The sequence below is a fragment of the Trichomonas vaginalis genome, chromosome V (assembly GCF_026262505.1).
Source record: "Trichomonas vaginalis G3 chromosome V, whole genome shotgun sequence".
NCBI lineage: Eukaryota > Parabasalia > Trichomonadida > Trichomonadidae > Trichomonas > Trichomonas vaginalis.
The window spans coordinates 17,375,348-17,400,870 of record NC_067207.1 but is presented as its reverse complement, the minus strand read 5'-3'; the positions used below and the strand labels follow the sequence as shown (position 1 = coordinate 17,400,870).

At 31.3% G+C, this 25,523-nt stretch overlaps 6 protein-coding genes and 1 pseudogene across 7 annotated transcripts, besides 6 other annotated features; 3 read left to right on the top strand and 4 right to left on the bottom strand.

Moving 5' to 3' along the window:
* Positions 1-293: part of a mobile genetic element that runs on past the window's edge.
* A 234-nt stretch (positions 294-527) lies between these two features.
* Positions 528-2,129: a mobile genetic element.
* A 235-nt stretch (positions 2,130-2,364) lies between these two features.
* Positions 2,365-3,431, top strand: TVAGG3_0354040 (protein serine/threonine kinase protein; the record flags this gene model as incomplete). Its single annotated transcript, XM_001322310.1, has 1 exon — positions 2,386-3,387. The coding sequence occupies one exon, from the start codon at positions 2,386-2,388 to the stop codon at positions 3,385-3,387; it is 1,002 nt and encodes a 333-aa protein (XP_001322345.1).
* Positions 3,432-3,743: 312 nt separating this feature from the next.
* TVAGG3_0354030 (dynein axonemal heavy chain 7-related family) lies at positions 3,744-13,379 on the bottom strand (the record flags this gene model as incomplete). The annotated part of the gene is made up of 1 exon (XM_001322311.1): positions 3,744-13,379. One exon carries the CDS (start codon positions 13,377-13,379, stop codon positions 3,744-3,746), a length of 9,636 nt encoding a protein of 3,211 aa, XP_001322346.1.
* A 78-nt stretch (positions 13,380-13,457) lies between these two features.
* Positions 13,458-13,494: a mobile genetic element.
* Positions 13,495-14,721: 1,227 nt separating this feature from the next.
* TVAGG3_0354010 (uncharacterized protein) lies at positions 14,722-15,163 on the bottom strand (the record flags this gene model as incomplete). The annotated part of the gene is made up of 1 exon (XM_051231222.1): positions 14,722-15,163. A coding segment is annotated over one exon (442 nt), but the record flags the coding sequence as incomplete, so codon positions are not given.
* Positions 15,164-15,847: 684 nt separating this feature from the next.
* Positions 15,848-15,884: a mobile genetic element.
* A 1,366-nt stretch (positions 15,885-17,250) lies between these two features.
* On the top strand, positions 17,251-18,225 carry TVAGG3_0353990 (annotated as a pseudogene). Its single transcript has one exon. A coding segment is annotated over exon 1 (975 nt).
* Positions 17,251-18,225: a mobile genetic element.
* Positions 18,226-18,297: 72 nt separating this feature from the next.
* Positions 18,298-25,523: part of a mobile genetic element that runs on past the window's edge.
* On the bottom strand, positions 19,238-19,678 carry TVAGG3_0353970 (uncharacterized protein; the record flags this gene model as incomplete). Its single annotated transcript, XM_051231221.1, has 1 exon — positions 19,238-19,678. The coding sequence occupies one exon, from the start codon at positions 19,676-19,678 to the stop codon at positions 19,238-19,240; it is 441 nt and encodes a 146-aa protein (XP_051100951.1).
* On the bottom strand, positions 19,709-20,068 carry TVAGG3_0353960 (uncharacterized protein; the record flags this gene model as incomplete). Its single annotated transcript, XM_051231220.1, has 1 exon — positions 19,709-20,068. One exon carries the CDS (start codon positions 20,066-20,068, stop codon positions 19,709-19,711), a length of 360 nt encoding a protein of 119 aa, XP_051100950.1.
* On the top strand, positions 21,788-22,048 carry TVAGG3_0353950 (uncharacterized protein; the record flags this gene model as incomplete). Its single annotated transcript, XM_051231219.1, has 1 exon — positions 21,788-22,048. One exon carries the CDS (start codon positions 21,788-21,790, stop codon positions 22,046-22,048), a length of 261 nt encoding a protein of 86 aa, XP_051100949.1.

Genomic DNA, 25,523 nt, shown 5'->3' with positions numbered 1-25,523 from the left:
AAAAAGTAGCAATAATCGTAAAAGGGTATTGATAGGCTTGCTAAAGTAACTAATTTTAGCTGTCAAATACTTTTGTATTTTGAAGTAAATTAGTATAAATTTGATATTATTTTAACTCCCTTTGAAAACCTCAATTTTCCATACAGAGGGAACGGGAATAGCATCCAATATTCCCTGAGAATGGTTGCGCATTCTCAGTTCCCTCTATATTTCGAACGAAGCTCTCATCGGTCTTTTTTTTAATACTAAACGTTTTTTTTTCCTGTCACTTTTAGCTAAAATTTGGGTTTGCCAATTCAATTAACATTTGATTAGGAGAATGGCCAAGAGTTATCTATATAGTGTTAGAAGATAAGTAAAACTACAAAGATTTTATGATTTTGGATAAATTGGGTTATAATTTACGTTTGTGTTAAATTCATTTATCAGTTTCTTAAACACCAATAAATAAAGAAGTATTACTAGCGTGCTCGATTTACAAATTTCAATGGGATGTAAATCACGGGCATTTTACTTTCCGATTCAATTTTTATATTATTTCAAAGGTACATTCACTAGGCGATAACAGTAAAATGGGATGAAAATAGGATAAATAGCATCCCTATATAGTGCCTAACAATATTTATACGGGCCAAAAAAAATTTGGCTAGAGATTTGGCGAGTTATAAAACTTAGAAAATTGATAGGGATTTTTATTTTTGAATTTTTTTTGGAAAGTTAAAATTGCGATTAAAAATCGATTTCCAGGAGAACTAAGCATCTCATTATATATTTAAATCGATAAGAATATTAAATAATAGTTGAATAGTATAACAACGTGAAATTATGGCTGAATCTACAGAAAAAATGAACATATTTGACATTTTTGAAAATTCATACGTTAGATGGTGACAGACTCATAAACTATACTTTAGCTAAGATTGATATATGGTTTCAACAACACATGGTTAAAATCGTAAAAATATTTTAGATTTCAAAAAGATATATATGGTAATATAATGGAACAAAGTCAACAAATAGCATGTTAAATATGTTATAATTAACTTTTTATTAGATCCAATAGTAGATATCGAATGGTTTCCAGCTTTATGGTTAAATATTTTCTTTTCGAGCTTCTCTTTAACTGTTGTATTAAGGTTGTAAATTTTTGATGCTAGAAACTATGGAATCTTCTTTGCTGGTGCATTTTTCTTGAGAGTTCTTGCAATTTCGAATAGATCTGCGCATTGTATGAAATGGAGGCTTTAAAATATCTTGAAAACAGAATAGGACTGCTTTTCCAAAGGAATGCTTACTTGTAAATCAGAGAGTTTCAAAATTGAGAGCAAGATTATCATCATAACTTTCGATTTTGCTGCGAAAAAGGAAGACAAGTAATTAACAAATCATTTACTGTAGTTCATCAAAAGAAGAAAACTTTGATAACAACTAATGATGATAAAATCAAGCTATCTTTTAATATTTTAAATTGATAAGACATTCAAAATATTTGAATGGTTTAAAATATTTTCTTTTAATTTCTCTAATATATTATCATGATTATATAATAAAATTTAAATTTTTATTCAAAAAGGCAATATTTCAAACTTTTAATTTCAAAAATCTTAATTCTGCAATAAGTGTATTTAATTGTAGCAAATTTAATGATCCTTCGTCATGCTTAGCAATTTGGAACTCATAAATTAATGATTTCTTCAAGTAAAATTCTGCATTATTTCAAAAGTCAATAATTCTCTAGTAACTTTTCTTCAAACCCTAACCATTATATTATATGTATAATGGAGAATAATTGCAAAGAAAGATAGCCGAATTTACTGGGTAGTTCTTGTGATGCGAAATAATTGCAAATTAACACCTAGTTTTAACAGCATCAATCTCTTTTTGCTCTCATTTAAATGCATTCGCACACTTTAATTTTGAAATATAAGAGTTTTGGAAATTATCAAATTTATCTGCTCAAATACTATAGATCTTCATAAGTGTTAATAGAATCATTAGCCTTACATATAGTGTTTAATATAATGATACACATTATACTGGGATTCATTCCTTATTCATCTAGTTATTATAAGATTTACAACCCCATGAAAATTTAAAATTTTGTCAAAAATAGTGAATGTACCTTTATTATTTCATATGAAATATACGTAGTCTATATTGGAATTGATTTTCATGATTGACACGTTAAACATGTATAACGATATTCAATTATTCTGAGTGTATGGCCTAGTCTTTTCTCAATTTTATTTTATCCAATACAGATATAAATAATATGTAAAATATAATTATTATGCATTCTAGCTATTTTTCTTCATTGTTTCGATCAAAATTTGGATCTTCACAAAATTTGATAATGCGATCTAAATTTATTTCAACTCATTTTCGATGAATAAGGAATACGAAAGAGCATGCATCAATGTCGATAAGATCAGAATCCCCTCAGTTGTGAAGCACTACAACATCGTGAAGACAATTGGAAAAGGAGGTTTCTCTGTTGTTGTCCTCGGAGTTCATCAAAAAACAGGTCAGAAAGTTGCGATCAAAATCATTGATAGAGAAGAAGTCTCCAAACAGCAGATCTTCTGTTACTTAGAAAACGAATTAAGGCTTATTTCTCGGTTCGATCATCCAAACATCGTTAAAGTCTACGATATTATCTACGAAGAAGACATAATAATGGTTGTTATGGAATACCTTGAATGTGGCGATCTCCAAAAGCTCGTATCTCAAGGCATTTTCTTCAACTGTCACGAGCAGATTACAATTGCTCTCCAAATCTTGAGCGCACTTTCTTATCTCCACAAAAGAGGTATAGCTCATAGAGATATCAAGCCAGAAAACATCTTATTTGATAAATATTACAATCCAAAACTGATTGATTTTGGCTTATCTCGAGAAAACTGCAACGCTTTAAAGACATTATGCGGAACCACAGATTATTTGGCCCCAGAAGTACTTAGAATGAAAGAGTATGATGGCAAGAAAGCAGATCTTTGGTCGTTAGGTATCGTTTTACACATTTTATCCTCTAATGCATTCCCATTTGATATCACAAGTGAAATTTCTCATATCAACAAGTTACAAAACAATACTTTGATCCTCAATATTTTGACACCGGGAAAATTAGGAATGGTTATTAAGAGTTGTCTTGAATTTAATCAGAACTTGCGCCTGGATTGTGACGAATTGATCAAAATGCTCGAAGAAAGCCGTCCAATCTTCTCTCATGAAACAATGAGAGAAACAAAAATTGTGGGATCAAAGTCAGGTCTCCCACAGTTACTTACAAGAAACAATACTCCTATATTAGTCCCAAGAGCCAAGCAGCATGAGATTATGCAGCTCGGAATGGGAAGAAAGAGAAGACATTTCTCCTCTTCATTATAAGCGTTAACCATGTGTATGTTATTTATAAAATATTTCTATCCTTGTTAATAGTTAGTATTTTTTACATGAGCTTTTTACCGAGAACCGAAATAATTTCCGATTCCATCTAAAACTTTGTCGTTTTATGAGAAAATACTTGCAAAAGTTTATTCTACTGCTAATTTAATTCCATTCGAGCGCAATAAAATTCTAAAAACTCTTATTTTACCGGTAACAAAAAAATCTCTGACACAGTGTATAATATGTAAAGCTTAATTTGATTTGTCAGACAGTGCTATCATAGTGAGGAAAATATCGGTAGGTTAATAATAATACATACAATCTATTTTATAAAAAAAAAATATAAAATATTAAAATTAAAACTCGACAAAACAGACGCTCGCATGCATAACGAGCTCTGATGGAACGTCGTGGTTTGATTCCACTAAGAGATAAAGCTTTGCTGAATCTTTCCAATTTTCAGGAGGATTTTGTTTCAAAAATTTCAACAAATCATCATAAAACTTCTTGTTTTCCGAGAAGAAGATAATGTAAATGACTTCTCCCCTATCAACACAATCAATTAATTGTGACATGCAGTTTCCTAATTCGGAGTTTTTATCAACATTATACTTTTCTCCTGTTGATAAACTCTTGATGAAATATTCCGCTGCATTTGCAATTTCATTGAAGTGTAAGATGTTGATTTTAGATGGAACAAACTCAGGAATTGTTATGCCTTTGAGCTGCTTGATTGTCCATCTGTGATGTGTTGTTAATGATTGTCCAATTGTTTGTAAAAGATGTTCGTATTGATTCGAATTTTCTGGACAACTTTTGAGGATTTTTGAGATTTTTTCAAATGGGAATAAGTATAAACTTGAGTACTCATAATAGTTTTGTATATCTGTAATAAATTCTTGTATCTTCTGTGCTGTTTCTCTGATTGCTTTGTTCTCAATTATGTTCCTTTCATAAACTTTTTTGATTTCGAGTAATCTCTTTTCAGTGTTGAAAACAACAATGGATTGAACTTGGACATCTTCAAGAACAGTGCTATCAGCAGAATGTAATCTATGAAGATCCTTTTCTAAACTCTGTATAGAGTTGTACAAACCCAATTTCTGTCCATGGGCAATTTGTTCTGTTTTAGTTAATTTTTCGAGATTTTGAATTGAACTTTCATTTTTAGAAATTGTAGATTCAATCTTTTCAAGTGGGATATAATTGCAATGGATAAATGTTACTCCTGTAGGAATATACTTGAGTGGTTTGTCAACAAAGAAAATCACTCTGAAGTTAGAATCAATTGATACTTCTCTGTCTTTTAAGGTGCAATGTTTTCCACTTTTTGAGGAAATTGAAGTTAAAAATTGACTGTCAATAGCTTCTTGATTTGCATGCGAAATTACCAAAACATTTCCAATTTCTGCGGCAACTCTTATGTCTTCATAGAAAGACAATTTATCAGGTGTTGTATAAGTAAAGTTGAATCTTCTTTGTAAAGCAGGAGAAGGATGTTTTGTGTCTCCTCCAACATAAGAAAATTCTGTCCCATGAGGATCATAACAACAAATTAATCTATCTCCAGAAATCAAAGACAAAATTAATGGATCATCAGTTCCCATGACATCTTTAAGTGAGATAAAGAATGTTGAATCAGCAAGATTATCATTAAATATTTGATTGACATTCTGCATAAATTGTTGTCTAATTGGTCCAGAAATCATCGGCAAAGTTGAGATTTCAACAACAGATTTCACTAAGAAATTTGTCAAATTCTTTCCATAAGTTTTTTCTCCATTAACGAAACGACTTAAATCTTCTTTTACATCAGGGAAAATACTTGCGGCTGCTTTAGCTTTCTCAAGGAACTCCTTTCTCTTTACTAAAGCACTTTGTTCTTCTTGCAATTTGATGGTTACTTCTTCTTTTCCTTTTTGATGCAATTCCAAGTCATCTTTCGCTTCTTTTATTCTTTGCAAAATCTTTTTGTATCCTTCTTCTCTCCTTTCTATTGTTTTTGTGTGTTCATCCATTTGTATTTGAACGGTTTGCTCAAACTTTGTTGATTTCGTGTGAGTTAAAACTGCTTGTAACCAATGTAACAAATACAAACAACATGAATCTTTGGGGAACTTCTCATCAACTAATAAAGGATCTTTCATTTTCACATCAAGATGGAGAGCAACTTCTTTTCTGATTGAATTCGGATCGAAAACTAAAAGAACTTTGTTGAATCTTCCAACTCTCAAGAAACCTCTTGCTTCTGGCCAATAATCTCCATCACTTCTTGGAGTGAATTCATGCAAAGCACAGAAGACATTGAACAAATGTCGGATTGGTTCAGGAGGATTCTGTTGGATGTAAAGTTTGTATTGTTCATCAGGAGTAAATGCTTTTGCAGCAATTTTAGTTATTTGATTGTAATTAGCTAAAGTAACAGCAGAATCATTTTTCTTGTATTTGTCATACAACTTCTCTCTTTGTTTAAGTTCTTCAAGTTCTTTCTCTAATCTTCCTTTTTCGTTCTCCAAACTTTGTAGAAATTGTTCTCTAAATTCAATTGCTTCGATGTGATTTTGCAAATAATTGGAGTCAATTTCGATTTGGGAAGTAATTGATAAAATGGAAAGTTCTGTGTCCTTAATAGCTGTTTCAATTGAATGAATAACAGACAAAACCTTTGTGGTAAATTGTCTTTTTGTTGCAATGAATTCGTTCACTGATTTCTCAAGGAATTTGTATTTTTGCAAAATCCTGTGAAACTGAGTGAAAATCGGAACAAAATACTTTGTTTTTGATGTCTTCATGAATAGGAAGATTTGCTTCAATAGTTGTATATCTGTATTTGGAACAATATGAGATCTATCCCATATATTGAACGCGTTCAATTTCTTTTGATCAATTTGATTTCTTTCTGAAATAAAAGTGACAAAATGTAATTTTCTAAACATGTGCATTGCAACATATCTAAAAGCATTTCCTCTTATTGTCAAGTTCTGTTTTGATAGTGTTGCAGAAGACCATATTTCGCTCATTCTTGAGCTCAATGACAATCTCAGTCTTCCACTAGTTTTTTGTGGAGAAATTTTGATTCTTTTCGGAGAATCTAATTTAATTTCTTCTTCTTGAGCTTCCATTTTCATTGATTCTTGTGAAACTAAGTTTGCATAAGGGAATTTACAAACAGTAAACAAAGAAGCAGTGATCAAATCATTCAAAGATCTTTCATTTGTTGCTTTTATGATGATTTCAATCATTGATGTTTTTAATTTATCGTAAAGCAATTCCATGAGATCATCAATTGGAGATCTCATAACTAGAACATAATGTTCACTTGCTGTTATTGCATTTAGAACAAGTTGCCAGATTTTGTCGATATTTGTAAATCTCTGAATTTTTGCATTAAGTAATTGACCACAAATATCGATTATGTACTCATAATCACAGCCTTGGTCATCAACAATCAATGGATGTGAGTAAGATGTTGTGAAGCAGTTCATTATGAAAGCTAAAAACAATTTTCCATAATCATCTAATTTGATTTCATCAAAATTATCATGTAATTTCGTTTGTATTAGTTGCATAAACTTCTGGTCTTCAGTATTCTGTACGAAATAGTCTATTTCATTCGAAGTAGTTATCATAAACTTTGGATCGTCGAAATCATTCTTCTTAAAATCAGGAATCAATTTGTTCAAATTATAAAACAAATAATCATTGTATCCATTTGTTGTTGGGTCTTTATAGTTAATAACTTTTCTAGCAAGCATACAAAGCAAATGAAGATTTCCACTTGTTTTTATCAAATCTTTAAATTCGTCAAAAACAGAATCAAAGTTTTGAATTGATTTTTGAATAAATTTGTTTGATTGTGGATCATGTCTACTTAAAATAGCTCTTGTGATGATCTCGTGAGCAATTAACTTGTAATCATCATTCTGATATTCTGGAATCTTGAACATGAAAACAGCGTCTTCGATTTGATGTTCACAAGTTTCTCCTGTCAAAAGGAAAATGTAATTCTTCAGTTTCGTGATGGAATTATGATAAATTATGGAGCCGCATTTGATAATTGACAAAAGGAAACCATACAATTCTGTGTCTGTGTTAGGAATAGGATCGAAAACAATAACAGTTGGTAATTTGTTTGTTGGTTCCATGACATTTTCAACTGAAACTGTTGAAATCGAATCCAAAAGATTCAAAAACCATTCTATATCAACAGAATTTCCATTGATTCTTATATTGAAGAAGTTTGGTTCAATGAAAACTGTATCACAGATATAGTTAATGATTGTTGTCTTTCCTGATCCTGGAGGTCCCAATAAGAAACAAGAAATTTTCGATTGCAACATGATCGTCAAATTTTTGACACTTTGAATAAATTGCATACAAGGAATGTTTGTGAATTCAATTGGTCCGCAATGTGTTGCAGAGTACTTGTCTAAGAGAGTCTCATCGTTTATTGCTAAATCATGAGATTTATTTATCTCATAAACTTCTAAAGGTTTAAATGTTAATCTATAAGAATAATCAATTATATCTTTCTTGATGAAATGATCTATTTCTAACTCGTTTTTGATTTCTTTCGAATATTGTCTCATTTCATTAATGTTTTCGTAATAATTTGATCTTGACCAGAAAATTGCAAAAGCAATGATCAAAAACAAATAATTTTGGCTGTCAGGTCTAAAAGTGTTTCCAAAACAAGTAAATATCTTAAAGAAAGATTGTAGTTGCAACGAATTCTTTATCAATTTCGTGCAAACAGTTCTTACAATATTCTGCATTTCTTCATCCAATTGAATGTTATCGTTAATGATCCAGAAGTTCAATAGATCAGAGAAAGAAACTAATGGTTGTGTAAATGATACAATTGGAATAGAAATAGGTGAAGCATTGACAACTGGATTCATCAATTCAAAAATAATAACTGTGTTTGATCCAATTGACATCAATGAATTATTTCCTTCGCAAACCATCGAATTCTCATTTATTGATATAGAATGATACATGAAAGGATTTGCGAAAGGAACTAATAAATGATAAACACAATCTTTCTCATTTGATTGCACTAAAACAGTTGTTAAAATACTGACCCATTCTTCACTTGTAAAAGCGAGATAATGATAATTCATTCCCAAAGAAAGAGAAGCAGCTTCAATAACTGTTGATGTTCCTGAAAAAGGAGGTCCACTCATCAAGAAAACATGTTGTTTTGTATTGATAAGTTCTGTAATCTTGTCAAAATTATACTTGAAAAGTTTTGTTTGGAGCATGTTTTTTCCGACATTTAAAGTTTTCTTTGGAGTTTTCATCATCATTTCTTCGAATTTTATCAATGAAATTACATCAGGAGGAACGACTTGTTTGAAGTTCGAAAGGAAGTCAAACTTAAGAGTTTTCCTTGAGTTATCAAATGAATAATCAAAATATTGCTGAAGCAAATAAGGATGAATGTATTTTGTCAAATTATTCACAGTGAATTTGACATCATTTTGTTGGTTCTCAAACATCTTCATTCCAATGAATTCCAAGTGTTTGTTGTAGTTATCTTTATCCAAAAGTATGCTGTAGCACATCGATTGTATCAAGTCAGAGATGTATACACTCGTTGCCGTGCAAAAGAACTGTTTTCCTCTGTTGATTATTGAAAGATCTAATAATTGACTTTGTTTGAGAATCTGAATTTCATCGACACAAACAAAAACATTGATTTGTTTGAGAATATCTATTAGTTGTTGTATTCTAAAGATAGGCATCGATGGTGTTGAATGGATTAAAAGCAAAGAGCGTCCTGAAAAATAACAAAACATCTTCACGCACAAAATGAAAATTGATCCTAGTTGAGAATGAATTAAAATTGGTTTTGCTGTCATCAGTTTTTCAATAATATCGCAAAAGATATCATGAAGGAATGGAGAAAACATTGCTGTTTTAACTGATGATATCTGAAATGCATAATTAATTGCTCCTTTTTCAGTTTTAAGTGAAACAATTTGATTGTTTCTGTCAATTTCAGCTTTAATTGGATTTTTCACTGATTTCAGAGTTTCTTTATATGAATTTAATATTGTTCTTTGCTTGTCAGGTATTGTATTAATATCTAAATCAATATTATTATCAACAAAGATTGCTAGGATCTTTAATTGTAATGGTAACTTGGAAAATTTTGATCTGTCATCTAAGAAATTGAAGAACAAACTTTTCATTGTATTAATGATTTCGTTTTCAATTATTGGAACTTGTGTAATTAAAGGACCAGAGATATTGATTGCATTAGTAAATTCTATTGATTCCTCAGTATCAAGAATGATTCCTTTAATGATTTTATCTTCATAAATCCACTCTTCAATTCCTTGAAAAACAATAGAAAGAACAGAAATTTTTGTTTTGATGTCATCACTAAACGTTTCAATGATTTTGATATCAGGAATCAATGACATTCTCGGAGAAATTGATCTAAATGATATAATAACTTCAATGAATTTAGTTCTCAGTTGGATTGCGCTTGATTCTGTTGTCTTTAATCCCATAACAAATTCATTATTTTCAATGAAATCCAAAAGTAATGGATCATTTCTGATTTCAAGGATGAATGACATCCAATCAGATTTGAGTTGATTTAACAGTTTTAATTCAGAGTACATTGCACTCTTGATCTGTTGATCAACATCAGGTAAACTTAGGGGACTTAGTAACAATAAATGTTCTTGTAAAGAAACAAAATTATCAACGACATGAAGCATTCTTACAATTTTTCGATGGAGTTGGATTGCAATATCATTTTTAACTCCCGTTAATTGAACTCCATAAATGATGTTCTTCAAAACTGCTTGGTTATATTTCAAATCATTTATCATTTGGTCAGCATTTGAAATATAATTATTTTCATCGATTTCTATTTTCATTCCATTCATTGTATCTCTTACATCAATTAGTTCGAGTTCTGCTTTATCTTCATTCTTTGATTTGTTGTATAAATCATTGATTTGAGGAATTTTCTCGTTGATATTCATTTCATTAAATTTATTGATTGTCAAATTTTCGAAATCTTTTCTTCCAATTATTCCTTCTAAAACTACTCTGTTATGTGGTTTAATTTTATCCGAAAGGATCTGTGCAATCATCTTAAATATAGGCAGTATATTCTCTAAATCATTCTTCACAGATATTAATGCTTTCAAAGAGTTCTGATCTTTTGCAAACTCTTTAGTTAGTTTGCGTAAAGTCAACAACCAACTATTTATGTCATTTTTGATTGAATTCACATCCAAATCTTTGATTTTAATGTCATACCATTTCTTCAACATTTCTTGGTACATTGTGATAATCTTCCAGAGTTTAACTCTTGTTTCTTCTTCTGTGAATTCTTCTTTCTTGGTTTGAAGTTGGCCCTGAATTTCTTGAATTTTTGCCATTTTTTGATCCAAAATTTTCAAGTATTTAATTTTTTGATCTCTAAAATGAGAATTTGTTTCTTTTCTCAAATCTTCTTTTGTCTTAGTTTGCTCACTCTTTATCTGTTCAATTAAAGAAGGAATGTTCTCTACGTATTCCCTTCCAATTGTGTTAATTTGAGTAATTGCTTGACCTAACTCAATATCAATCAAAAGAGGCCAGAATTCTATGTTCAAAATGTTAGAAACTGTTTGAGCATCTAGTCCATAATATAAGTCATATAATAAGTTATATAATTTCATGATATAATCTGCTTCTTTTTCAAGTTCTTTCCTTGTTTTTGGTAATTCTTCTAATATCTGTTTTTTCGTTGACCATTGTTCAGGAGTTGTGATTTCCTTCTTAAATGATTTAATTATATTGTCATACTTCTTATTGAGTTGGGCAATTTTCTCGTCTAAATCTTTAGATACAATTTCTAAAGTTGTATTTCTCTTCTTTTCAACACAATCAACAATTGTGTTTCTGAAATCTTCGAAATTCAGTTCAAACAAACCTAAATTAATGAAAGCTGGGAAATGCTGATAAAAGAAATCTTTTTCTGGCATCAATTTAGATATATACTTATAAGTATCATCAATCTTTGGGATGTAATCTGTTTCAAAATGATCAAATATATTTGAAGTTTCTTCTTGCATAATTGGAAATGCTTCATTCACATGTTTAATGTGAAAATCAATCATTTTATAGATTGTTTCTTTGTAGCCAATTAAATAATCATTAGTAATATTTGTATTTATGACTCTTGTTGAAGGAATTAGTTCTTCTTTTTTGTTTCTTCTCATGAAAATTTGGAAAGCGGATTCTTTTTTGTTGTCTAAATCAATTGGAATTGTTCTTTCAAATATAATTGAAGAAGGATTGATTGTATCTGGTAAAATTGTTGTTATCATTCCATATAATTGCTTCAAAATATCAATCATTTCATTCTCTTCGTTTCCAAGATCAATGATAAACATTGGTTTGACAATCGAAATATTTTTGTCAGAAATAGAGGAAGATAAAGTTGTGAAATCATCTAAACTTATATGAGAAGGTTCTAATGGCTTCCAATTATAATCCAAAATTTGTTCAAATATTGTTTGATTGTAGTCCAAAATATCTAAAATTAATTCTCTAACCATTAATTGAACCTTTTTGATAAATCGGTGAAAAGTGCTGTCTTGTGGAGTCAAAAATTGATAATAAGGATGGATAATTGAATCACTAATTACCTCCGCATTTTTATTATCATCTATTATTCCATTCAAACTAGAAATAATCAATTTTGCAATACCATCAGAAAATTCTTTCAAATCATTTGACAACCAATTTTTGAAGTCATTTATCAAAGGAATCCAATCTTTTATCAAGAGTTTTTTACCTTCAATGAAATGCTTAAGTTTATTTGAAATCAAATCCTTTTCATCAAGTACTATTACATTAATCTTTTGCGTTAATTTCAAGAAGATATCAAGATTTATTGTAATTGGCAAATTAATTAAATTTTCTAAACTTTCTTTGAAATCTGTCTGGAAAACCAAAGATTTCTTTATTTCCTTTGGTGTGTAAATATTAATATCAGCACCTACACTATTGAGTACATCAACAGCATAATCGATTTCTCCTTTCTGAATATCACCTCTAACAGCAAACATTTTTTGGACTCTTTCTGCAACTTGCAAAGCATCTTGAGGCATTTTCTTTCTAAATTCTGGTCTTATAAATGATAAATAATTATCATCATCCAATGTATCTAAGAACTCATCTGTTCTTGTTTTGTTTTCAAACTCATTTCTGATTTTTTCTGCCAATTTCAATCTTTCAACAATTTTTTCTTTGTTTTCATCATTAAATCTGATATTAAACCTGGAAACTTCTTTCACTAATGGTCTTTGTGGATTAAATATACTCTTTAAGTCTGGTATTTGTACAACGAATGTATGTGAATCTTTTTTGTACTTCAATACTTTGCATTTATGCCAATTTTCTTTTCCAAACTCAATTATTTTTGTTTTAGCCATTATATTCTTTTCGCCATTCATTACACGCTGTTCATCACTAGATAATCCGTTGAAGCAATCGAAGAAGTCTAATGGAAGCTTGTCTGGTATCTCACTTTTCACTTGGATCTTTGGAGGAACAACAAATTTATGACATTTTTCTGTCATGATTTGTAAATTTTTCTCAATTTGCTGAATGTCTTGTCTTTCAATTGGTTCGTCCCAAGCAACAACAGGACCGACTTCTTTTGGTCTTGCTGATAATGGCCCTGCTTGTGAGGCTCTAATTGTTTGTTTGAATAATCTTGGATTTGTTGGAGCAAAATTTTCGGTTTCAGGTGGAGAAATTTCTTGTTTTGTAACAATTTTTCCTAGAGTGGATTTGAATTTTCTTGCTTTCTTTTTCGATGTGCTTGAAGGTGGTTTTGGTTTGGGATTATTAAAATCTGCATCTCCAAGTTTTGTATTTCGGGATCTTTCGTTGATAGTCCTGGTGGTTTTGTGCTGTACTTCTTCTTGGAGCTTTTTAAATGCTTTCTCAAACCGATTTTGGTGCGAATGCATCCAAAACCTTTAAAAATGTAGCCGTTTACAAATTTTCCAAAAAAAATTCAATTACAGTCTGCCATTAAAGTCAAACTGTAATAAACAGAAATTCATCAAAAGTGACAGCTCTCAATTTTTTGACATTTGTAAATTCTAAATTGAATGAGAAAAATGAAATAATACTAAGCATAATACAATATTCTAGATTTAATTATAATTAGGAAAAAGTTAGTTTTGAGAGTACTTTTCATAGGCATATAGAATGAAATCTTCTGAAAAATAATATCACATAAACTCATATTATTTTCTAATATATAACTATTTTATATAAAAATCAAATTCAATGATCTTAAAAGCGAAGGATAAACCTCAAAATTTACGAATATAATGAGTGGGAATATAATGCTTATCTATCATAAAACCATATGAAATATCAATTTTTGCTTTACGCCTAATTTTTGACGACAATTAGCAAAAAATGTTAAATGTTAACACTCAGTCCATTTGAATATGAAAAATAAAATTGACTTTGATTAAATGTTTTTATTTATCATGCAATTCTTCTTGCGACCAAAGATTTGAATAAAAGTTCAAAAAATAAGATAGCTTAAAAAATAATATACGGTAGTGTTTACTAATAGATGAATAGTATATAAATTCTATTAAAATGGATTTGATCCAAAAAATATATAAAATTTGATCATAAATAAAATTGTTTAGTAGTCATTTTAAAATGATGTAATTATTCAAATTTTGCTAAGACCCATTCGTCTTTGATATATAACTCCCATTTTTGCATTTCTGGCTCGTACCAAAATTTGAAACTTCGAATAATTCGTTAGGAGTGTAATTACTATTCGTTTTTGGATTAATATCGAGAGATAAATGTGGTGTATTGTTGTATTTTTCAATGAACTGCTGAACTGAGTCCTTGATTTGTTGAATATCATCCAACTCGTCTGGCAAAAACTTTTCTAAGCTTGGCCACAGGCGCTCCACCTTGCCGTTCTGTCTTGGCATATACGGCAAGGTGTGCTTCCAAACTATTCCGTTTTCCTTCATAACCTGGCCGAATTCACCGCGGTTTTCACCGCCGTTATCGGTCCAGATGCAGTAAGGAATAAACTCCTCTAAAAGTTTCTTAAAACCTTCGCTGTTGAGTTGGAAGACTTGTTTTTCAATAATTTAGTTTTGAGAACTTTACGTGTCATATCATCCAATATGGCAAAAAATGGAAAAGAAACATTACCGTGAAGGTAATGAATATCGCAGTGCCATATCAAATTCTTTGATATGGCACGATATTTGGTAGGTGGATCTGCTGGTTTGTAATCTCTTTTTGAAGATAAACCTGATTCCATCATAAATTTTTCCACTTGATGATGCTTTATTTTTTGTAAATTGTCAAAAATTTGATCTTTTGTCAAATCTTCTATATTTTCAAATTCTTTTGCAATTTCTTCTTTTTCTTTCTCACAATCGGGATTTTGAGCAATATTTTGAAACCTTTTAATCAATAAATAAGTTTTTGAAATTCCTCCTTTATATTGTGAAACACAAGAATTAATTAATTGTTTTTGCTCAAATGTTGGTGGATTTGGTTTTCTGCCGCGACTAACTTTTGGTAATTCGATTTCTTGAAGTTGAAATGCTCTTCTTATTGTATTTTCGGCAACATTCAATTTAATTTTACCATTTTCCAATTCAACTTCCTTTCCCACACTTTTGTAAGATTCACCTTCTTCTATTCTTCTTTTAGCTTCAAATAGCCATTCTCTGCTTATAGATTTGGCAGTAGTCATAAAAGTGGTCCTTCTTTTGTGATAAGATTCAAATTTGAATGTGGATGATAAATAAAAATCAAAAATAATTGTTATAATTTAAATGAAGAAGTAATTTAAAACGATTTTATTTATGATCAAATTTTATATATTTTTTTGGATCAAATCCATTTTAATAGAATTTATATACTATTCATCTATTAGTAAACACTACCGTATATTATTTTTTAAGCTATCTTATTTTTTGAACTTTTATTCAAATCTTTGGTCGCAAGAAGAATTGCATGATAAATAAAAACATTTAATCAAAGTCAATTTTATTTTTCATATTCAAATGGACTGAGTGTTAACATTTAACATTTTTTGCTAATTGTCGTCAAAAATTAGGCGTAAAGCAAAAGTTGATATTTCATATGGTTTTATGATAGATAAGCATTATATTCCCACTCATTATATTCGTAAATTTTGAGGTTTATCCTTCGCTTTTAAGATCATTGAATTTGATTTTTATATAAAATAGTTATATATTAGAAAATAATATGAGTTTATGTGATATTATTTTTCAGAAGATTTCATTCTATATGCCTATGAAAAGTACTCTCAAAACTAACTTTTTCCTAATTATAATTAAATCTAGAATATTGTATTATGCTTAGTATTATTTCATTTTTCTCATTCAATTTAGAATTTACAAATGTCAAAAAATTGAGAGCTGTCACTTTTGATGAATTTCTGTTTATTACAATTTCACAGAAAAGAAAGATCTGGATCATAATTTGAAACTGATTTGTAATTTTGATATATTGATATTTGTCATTCATATTTCAAAATACATGTTTACAGCATCTATATTTGTTTTGACTTTCAGTCAAAAAATATATTGGAACCTCAAAATTGATAATCTTGATTTGAAAGAATTTGATGCTAATGATATGATGAGTACAAAACAGAATTCTCAATCGATTATTCATAACTATATGAATTGAATTGCATAATGTAAATGGAGCTGAGAAGATGATAACAAATAGGCAATGACTGAATGTATTTTACAAAGTACCTTCTATGATGGATGATAATTTTCTCTAGCAAATGTCAATCCACAAAACAAAATTTAAATTATTAAAATCTGGAGTCCAATTTGTGTTTTCCTGGTATCGCTATCAATCGCCTGGGATGAAAAAATCTTATGGAATATTTTTTATTGTTGTAATGTCATTTTTAAGAGAAGCACAATAAAAAAATCAATAAGTCGATTTTTGCAAAAACTTGTTATAGACCGAAAATAGATTTTTTTTCGGTTTTCTCTTCAAATAATTGAAAGAATGATACTATTATAGGTTTATTATATTATATAGCATATAATCATGCTATAGCCGAAAATTATAAGTTTTGAGAAGATTGAATATAACACAAATAAATTTGAATGTAAGTTAAATTGCTTGTTGTTTTTAATAGCTATTTAATGAGAAATCCAATATTGCAAAATTCAAATTGAATGATTGAAAGAACAGAAAAAGTCATTCTTTTCAATTTCGAATATGTTTCGTTGTATTTATAATTATATGGCAAATAAGATATTTAAACTTGATTTTTGAAGGAAAATTCACAAAATTGAATAAATTCAAATAATTTTTATTCAAAAATAAACTAGTTATTTGAGTTTAATACTAATTATCTATTCAAACTACAAAGTTTGTAATTTAAAATATTTTGTGAGATCAGATTGAATTAATTCAAGGTTCTTTTCAATTAATATTTATGACCATATTACGCATTTTCGAACATTCTAAACCAAATATATAAAAATGGGAGATGAATGTTAAATTTGCTAGACATGGGGGAGTTGTCTGCAAAGTTTTAGCTCTTATCTCTAACAAAAAATTAATTTTTAAAAAAATGACCGAATACGTTTCACAGCGAGAAAAAAAATAAAACTGTACACTGATTTTCATTTTCATTTCCAGTCACTTTACTTATTATTTTCTTTTTTTCATTTTAATTATAAATTATTTCATAATACGTTTATTTACGTTACCATTTTCTTTATTCTTTTGAAGTCCATACTAGACACTTATAGAATATTTTGATTGTTAACGTACTTCATTAGAATGAATCCTTACAAAGGGTATGTCGATCGAATTTACCTAATTGGTATTTCCAATCAGATTTGAAGAAGGTAAAATGACATGGAAGAAGCTTGCACCCATGTTCCCATCGCCCCAACCCTTCAATCAAATGATTTCAAATATTTAGATGTTTCAAAATCTTTTTTACAAAATCAAATTAGCTTACAGAATATCCCATTGCCTAAAGGCAAGAAAGGTCGTAGGGTCAATCCCTACGACCAAATCAAAGCTCTTGCTGTGATACATGACCACTGGGCCTTTCCCTGTGGTCAAACAAAACAATGGAAACGTTTGAAATTACAACAAATTGATGTATCTTATAGAGAAGTACGCAGATACTTCAAAGAAAATCATTTCACCAAGACGCGATTAGAGCATGTCGGGCCAGAAACAGCAGTAAGATATTGGGCGCTTTCACCCAATCTTATCTGGCACGCAGATGTTCATTATTTTAGGGGTGTTCGTGGCCAGTATATTTATGGCATAATCGACGATTTTAGCCGCAAAGTCCTAGCGTGTATACAAATACCAGATATGCTGGCAGCGACGACAGCGAACATTGCGGCTTCCGCCTTCATTGAATTTGGCGCCCCTTATTGTTTCTGGACCGACAACGGTTCAGAAAATAGGGGCGCCTTTCAAGATCTACTTGATCTTTGGGGCGTCCAATGGCGGCATACAGACTCTCATTCTCCCTACCAAAATGGGAAGATTGAGAGATTCTGGCCGACATTGGAGCGCTGCCAAAGCATTCAGGCTATTCCTGCCTTTATTTGGGAGTACAATAATAACACACCGCATGAAGATCTCCCAATTAATCCATTAACTGGAACAAATTACACGCCAAATCAAATGTATCAGCTGAAACCGAAATACACAAATGCAGATACAGAAAGGTTGTGGCAAATATGGGATACAGATACAGGCATGACCGCTGTTGACACATTCACAGCGTAATAATAAACATAATTTTTTAATTTCATTTTTAACAAGTTTTTTTAAATGTATGTAATGAATAATTCATTAGAAAGTTAGTATACATATCAGGGGTACGGCGGCACTGCGCGTCTCCTTACCCATTATATGTGAATTTGACACTTTACAAAACCGTTAACGTATATTTTACAACACTAACAACTTCACTAACGAATTCACTAATGTTTTCACAAACGACTTCACTAATGTAAAAATAAACGTTCTCACTTACAAAAGTATTGCAACCCCTCCCATTGCTGTGCTTCATATAACAGCTCATAATCTTCTGACTCACTTTCTTCTTCATATAGGTCAAAATCACTGTCATAGTTTATACCTGTAAGTTTTGACAAAGCTAATGAAACACGCTTACCGTTTGTATCATATGCTTGTATAAACTTTCCATTATGCTTGTAGTCATAAACGCTCAAACTAACTTTACCCTTTCTCCCTCGTATCTGATAGAATGTATTTTCACGAGGAACGAAGAACAAATTCTTGAACTCATGACCGTTGTAGTTTGTTATCTCAATAGTTTTCGTCATTTACATCCAAATAAATTAAAAAATAAAATAAAAAAAATAAACTTAAAAATTAATGATATCACCACCCTCACACGTATGAAAACATAGCGCAAAAATAAATTTAGGTGAAGCGGTGAGATCTCACCTCTTTTTTCACCTGTTTTTTCACCCTGTTGAATTCATTGCTTTATAACTCTCTTCCTTTCTCCAACTCTTCTAACTTCTTCCTAAGTTCAGCAATGTTGTCCTCATGAAGTTTAATCTTTCTCAAATTCCTTCTCTATCTAATGGTTGCTTTATCTTTCTAAACTGAACTCTACCATCCTTCATAGTATGAATGTAAAAACCTTCCGGAATAGTTCCTGATTTAATGTATTCTACCAAAAACTTTTGTTTCATTGCTTCAGTGACTTTATTTGTCATTTCAATCAAATAAAAATTTTAATATTAAATAAAAATAACGTTATTTTTTAGTAAGGAAACGCAGGAGTTTTACGATTTATTTGAGGAGTAGGTTCTGGTTTAAATGTTGGAGTCGGTTTAGGAGTTGACTTTTGAACAGGAGTTTGTACTTCCATAGGTTCAGGAGTCATTGAAGGTTTTGCTTGTGAAGGCGTTGGAGTTTGTTTAACTTCAGCTACTTCAGTATTATTTACAACATTTGCTTTATTTCTTTTCAACATCATAACTGCTCCTGCTGTAGCTAGCAAACCTAGTGGGAGACCATATCTTATATAAGGACTTGACCAAATGCTATTTTTGACAGGAGCTGGTGGAACACCTAACCTTGGTGAGACTGCTCTTTGCCATTGTGCAGCTCGTAAGAAATATTCAATAGGTGCTCCATAATCGTTTGGTAAAGTTTGTTTCATAGATGGTGAAGGTTCACGAGAGCTTGATGAAGAACTCATTTATAAGCTTTAAAAATAAACGTTCATCCTTTATTCCTCACTGTCGTCCGTAGCTAAGTTATAGTCATCTAATCTTATTATGGGGATGCCATTAGCACGCACCTGAATGGCAAAGCAACAATCCCTCATAAATCCAATAAGTGGCTTTGGTACATTTTCAGTTGCTAGTTCAATAGGTCCTTTAACAGACAATTTGTATGTTATTGGAGCAGTAGATGTTTGACCTTGCTGGAAGCAAAAGTCCACTTCTGTTGGAAAACCACATAAGAAATGTGTGTTGTCATAGCTATCCCATTTATGTTCCACACTACCATCATCCACCAATGACCTCATAACATCTTCATTAAATCCTATCATATCATTGTTTGTATTGCAAGCGTTCGCAACCATTTCATAAAATACAGGTCCATATGATTTTTCAGGTTCTGCAGGCATATTTCCATAAGCTCCCATGGAAAGCTGAAGATATTTAAACTTAGGGTTCTCAAAATTAACATAATAGTTGTCTTTCTTTCTAAATAGTGCCCAAATACTTTTAACATTAATAGGCGTATAAGCTGCTGTAAATGTTGCACTTGAACTATCTGTATTCTTTGAGAATGAACCGTCCATAGGAATCCAATCCATAACTTTAACAGGAAAACATAAAGCCTCGTTTGTATAATGTTCTACAAGTTCTGTATAAATGTTAGGGTCTAAAGAGAATGACTTTGGATGAATGAAACATTCATTAAAATCCATCTTTGTTCGAAATAGTTGCTGGGTTACAGTTGTAATAGTAACTGTTCCACTAGCTTCTACTGCCTTCGTTATCATAGTGAATGGTTCATTCCATGGAACAAATTTATTTGTCGGTGGATTTGAATCTGAAGCAAATGCAACTTTAAGAGTTGGATTGAAAGCAATGATATCATTTACAGATATAGATGTGCATTGTAAGGCGTCGCTACTGAACTTTACTTTAAGCTGAATGTTTCCTGCAAAAGCTGGAATAAATCGAATAGCTTCTAATGGAAGGAATCTTCTAACAGGAATTCTTAAACGAAGCTTAAAATCAAATGATTTTCCTGCTGTAATTGGACCACTAACAATTTGTCCTGTTCTGCATGTTCCCGAATGACTCCATACATCTTCATGTCGAGTCTTTGAGAAAACATCTACTTTCTTTATTTGTTCGGTAGTTTGTGAGTTTGAAGTTATATATGCTTCTTCTCTTGCGTTGTCTTGAGAATATACGATACGACCATTTGCAAGGATTTGATATCCAGCAACTGCATAGAAAGCGTCATCGAAACCAATCCAAAATCCTGGTGGGTTTGTTTTATTGGAACCTGAACCAATTTCTTTATCTACAATAAATTGACCTTCCATTTTATACGTAATGAATGTATTGTAAAGGTCCAACATATTTTCACCAGGAGGTGAGAGATTGAATGTTACCCATGTGTTATCTTTAGCAGTTCCAGGTTGTGATGGAATCTTTGCGTCAGAATATTTTCTATTAGTGTCACCAATTTGAACTGCATTGTCTATGATATCGAAATATGAGCGAATCTGATGAATATGCTCTGCTGGAGTAAATTCGTTTAACTGTTCGTTCTGCATGTATTTACTTCGGATAAAAATATCTATTTACTTCATTATTCTCACTCTTCTTCTTGGCATTCGTGGTGGAAGTTGTTTCTTGACATTTTCAATGAACTGTACATTCTCTTTTGTCTCAACTTCTTTCACTGGCGGGTCAGGGTTCTTTGACTCGGTTTGTTTTTCAATGAAATTCACGAACTTTGCAATAAGCTCTTGGTTCGTTATTGAAAGTACATCTGGCTTCTTTTCTTCTGTTCTATTGACTTTTCAGTTTGAACAGAAGGCTTAACATGGGCTTCGTGGCTTCACCCTTGCCATCACCTTAATGTTGTCGCTTTCTGCATTCGCTAATGGAACCTTTCTTTTTCTTACGTATATTTTACCATCTTTACTCTGACTTACGTAATAGAAAGGATGTTGTATTCCTCTGGCGTCATTTAATATAATAGACTCTCGCTCTGATTTTGACAAGCTCATTTTACATCGGTTAAAGTTTTAATTTTGTTTTTTATCTGCAGTCAAATGACTCAGACAAGCCCTACGGACAAGACCCAAGGGGTCATAGATGTTGAAGCATTGAAGAAAGAAATTCGTGAGCAAATTTTATCCGAACTGAAGGAACAAAAACAAGAACAAAAGCCAGAGAGACCAAAGAGAAAACTTAGTGAAAAACAACTTGCTGCATTAGCTGCTGGAAGACAAAAGAACCCACGTTTGCTGGCGAAGAAAGCTAGAGAAGAAGCTGAAGCAAAAGCTAAAGAAGCTGAAGCAAAGAAAGAGTAAATGGTTTATTTTTATCCGAATTAAATGTATAGACAAATACCTTTATCTGTTGCGTTCAGTAGTGAAAACCCTGACGTCAAAATAAAGGGGAACAGAGACGTTTAAGTTTCCAACAGACTGGATTGGAACATAAATGAAGAGAAGTACATTGGCATAACATCTATGTATATAACACGTGCTTTCAGAAAGGTTGACTTTATACTTCAAGTCGAGATAGAAATGACGAACAGTCTTTAAGCGCCCAAACATTCACATATACAAATACTTTAAAGACGATACAACATTGTTGCAATGTATGATTTCATTTAATGAGATGTTCGAGAAAAAGTTCAACATTGAAGTAACAAACTTTACAGCCTTTACGTGAGTTTCTTGCACAACTGAAGGAAGAAGGTAGTCGGCCACAACTTATAGACTTTATTATGAATTTAATGAAAATGAAGATGGAACTCATGACTGTCAATTCATTGTATTCTCACCATTCAATGAAGTAGCTAAAAAGAAAAAAAATCCATTACGTATAAGATTTCAAATCTCTGAACCAAATGATGACTTCAAAAATGTTTTCAATTATTATGCAATGCTTCCGAGGAAAAATGAATTTTCAAAGATTGTAACACCTGGCATTTGGATAGAAAGCAAGCTATATTAATATTCAAACTTAAGTAAGGGAGTTGAAAATGAGTTCATTGGTCATACAAGAACTTCACCACTGCCAATCCTAAGTATTACAAGCTTACTGGCTTCAATCGTGAGTTTTGGATAGACATGTTCTCCACTCATGACCATAAAGCACCTGTTTTGCTACCTCCAGACCATAAGGACTGTCTCTACATTGAAGCACAACTCTTAAACTCTACCATCGCAGTATTGTAAATGACCACATGGGCTTCGCCCTTGCCGCTAGCGGTTTATTTTTATCACGAATGACCTCATTGCTGACAAAAATAAATGACCTCAGAACTTCAACTTACGAATAAAGCTTGTTTTAGTCGTTATTGAGAAGTTAAACTTTTCAGCAAAGCAAGGACTAGAAGACTTACATAAGTCAAATCCAATCTCTTGACCATCATGAAGTGCTTTGTAAAGTTTCATTAAACTGAACTCAGAGTCTTTGTCATATGTTCCAACAGGTATGTGAATGTTCTTATCTTCATTGTAATAGCATTGTATAGATTCAGGAAACATTTCATTTGCTGTTAAAGCAAGGACGTCTTGTTTGACACCTTTGCAACGTGCATGAAATGCAACTTCATTTAATCATTCGTGAGTAAGTCTATGTAAGTCTTCTTTCCACAAAATATTGACTTGTAGCTAAACTTTGTTTTCCAGGTGTTATTTCTGCGAAGTCAGAATGAAATTGACCAAGGTTCTTTCCTATAAGTTCGCGACCGTATCTCTTCTTAAACTCTGCTGCAAGCTTTGGTATGTCTTCATTGAAAATATGCATGCTATCACAGTCCTGGTAAAATATTTGAAGTCCCATATCTTCAGCAGTACAGAATACTTCACACATTATTCTCTTCGACATAGACAGAATATTAACACCAAGTGGACAGAAGTTAAAGTGTCTGCAAATACTTTTCGTTAGCTTGAAAATAGTTTTATCTGAACCATCCAAACCTTCGAACTTCACTATATGGTTGTAGTTTCTGATGGCATATCTTATAGCATCTTTGTCATTTACTATGGTTATTTTTTGACTCAATAGGAAGATAGAATAGTTTTGCCATAAATACTGTTCAGAATGAGCTTTATATTTCTTGCAAAGGATTTTCCTTCTTTCTTATACTTTAACCTTAACTCAAAACAACTTCTTTACTTCATCTCTTATTCTAATATCTCTGTTTCCATCGTAATAGTATCCTTGCAACACTTCACATTTGACACCTTGATATTTTATGAGGTCTTGTAATGTTATATGGTCAACATACATGAGACAGCAAGTGTTTGAATTTCTGGGAACATTAAGTTCTGGATTTAGTTCAGGGTCACAAACTATTAAAGGAAAGTGTCTATGTATTCCAATCTCTGTTATCTTATGAGAACAAAGAAGCCAGACATAAACTTTTCACCATGGGTTCCTTTTGGTCGTCATCGATAAAATGTCTCATGAGATACTCTGTGCTTAACATTTCTTTCTTCATAACCTTTGGAATACCTTCTAAGTATAAAGTCTTGCTATACGGATGGATATAATGAAACAGCGTCGAAATCAGCAATGAGTTTCTTTTCGCTCTTTTGTTTAATGTTATCTGACAACATACATCTTCCACCTTGAATGCATCTCGAAATAAATTCTCTTGGTTTATTTGAGAGGTCATATAAATTTCCATTCGGGAAGTACACATCTGTTCTCAAACAATTTGTTAGCAATAGAACAAATACTAACGTAGTCATAAACGTTTAAATCAAATTCTTTCAATATGTCTTGCGGAACTTAACAAAACCTTCTCTTAAAATTCTTACATCTTGTTTGCAATAAATGTGCTATACTTTTCTAAGTCGAAGTGTTCTCATCTATTCTGCAACCTTTGATGGAATCTATGTTCTTCATGAACCGTATCTGCATCCCGGATAAACTTACATGCTTCAGAAATGACACCAGTTCTGTTGTCATTTGCTAACAAAACACTGCTGTAGTAGTTATATGGAAATACTTCTTTCGGTCCTGTTTGTAAGTTAAACATAGCAGGAAATAGTTTAGTTTCTTATTTATAACACTGTAAGAGTCTTTTATAATAATTGCCCCTTCCTTTATATAAGCAGTTATTTGCATTGTTCGTGAAACCTTAATGATGGGAGTTCCTTTCACTTCTGTCATGTGTCTTAAGATGAAGTTTATATCATAACTGAGGTTATGAAAATATATTAAACTCTTGTCAGGAAGTCGTTCCAAAAATTCTGTTGCACAGTTCTGACCCAAATGCTTTCACATCACTGAACCATCTTCACTGTCGTAACATATGTTAAAGCTTTATGAAAGCCGTCTGTGCTGCACTCAAAGTCAGCAAAGAAAACGTGCTCAGGAATGAACTTGCACTTATTTTTATTTACTTTCTTTTGACTCGGCTTTCTTCTTCAGTTGTAACAAATACTTTGGAGCATATGTCAAATCTTTAAAATGGTGCAAAGGTTCTGTTTATATAAGTCAGTCGTATATGTGAAATTCTCCATAAGAAATAGGTTCGAAATTATTTGCACTCCACAAGTTTTAATAACACCCATAGCGGTGTAGTTCTATCATAACGAACTACATATTTGTTCTCTACTCTTTGTATATATTTTCATCTGTTTTTTCAATGTTCATTCACACAAGCTTTGAGAATTTCTATAATGTTTGCGAATGAAATATTGTTGTCATTGGTAATCTTCGTTTTAGCATGTAGTGGTCTTCAACAAGAAGTAAGTCAATAGTTCGAACAGTTTCACATTCTTTTGGTATGTATCTCTTTATTTCATTATGTCTTGAGTA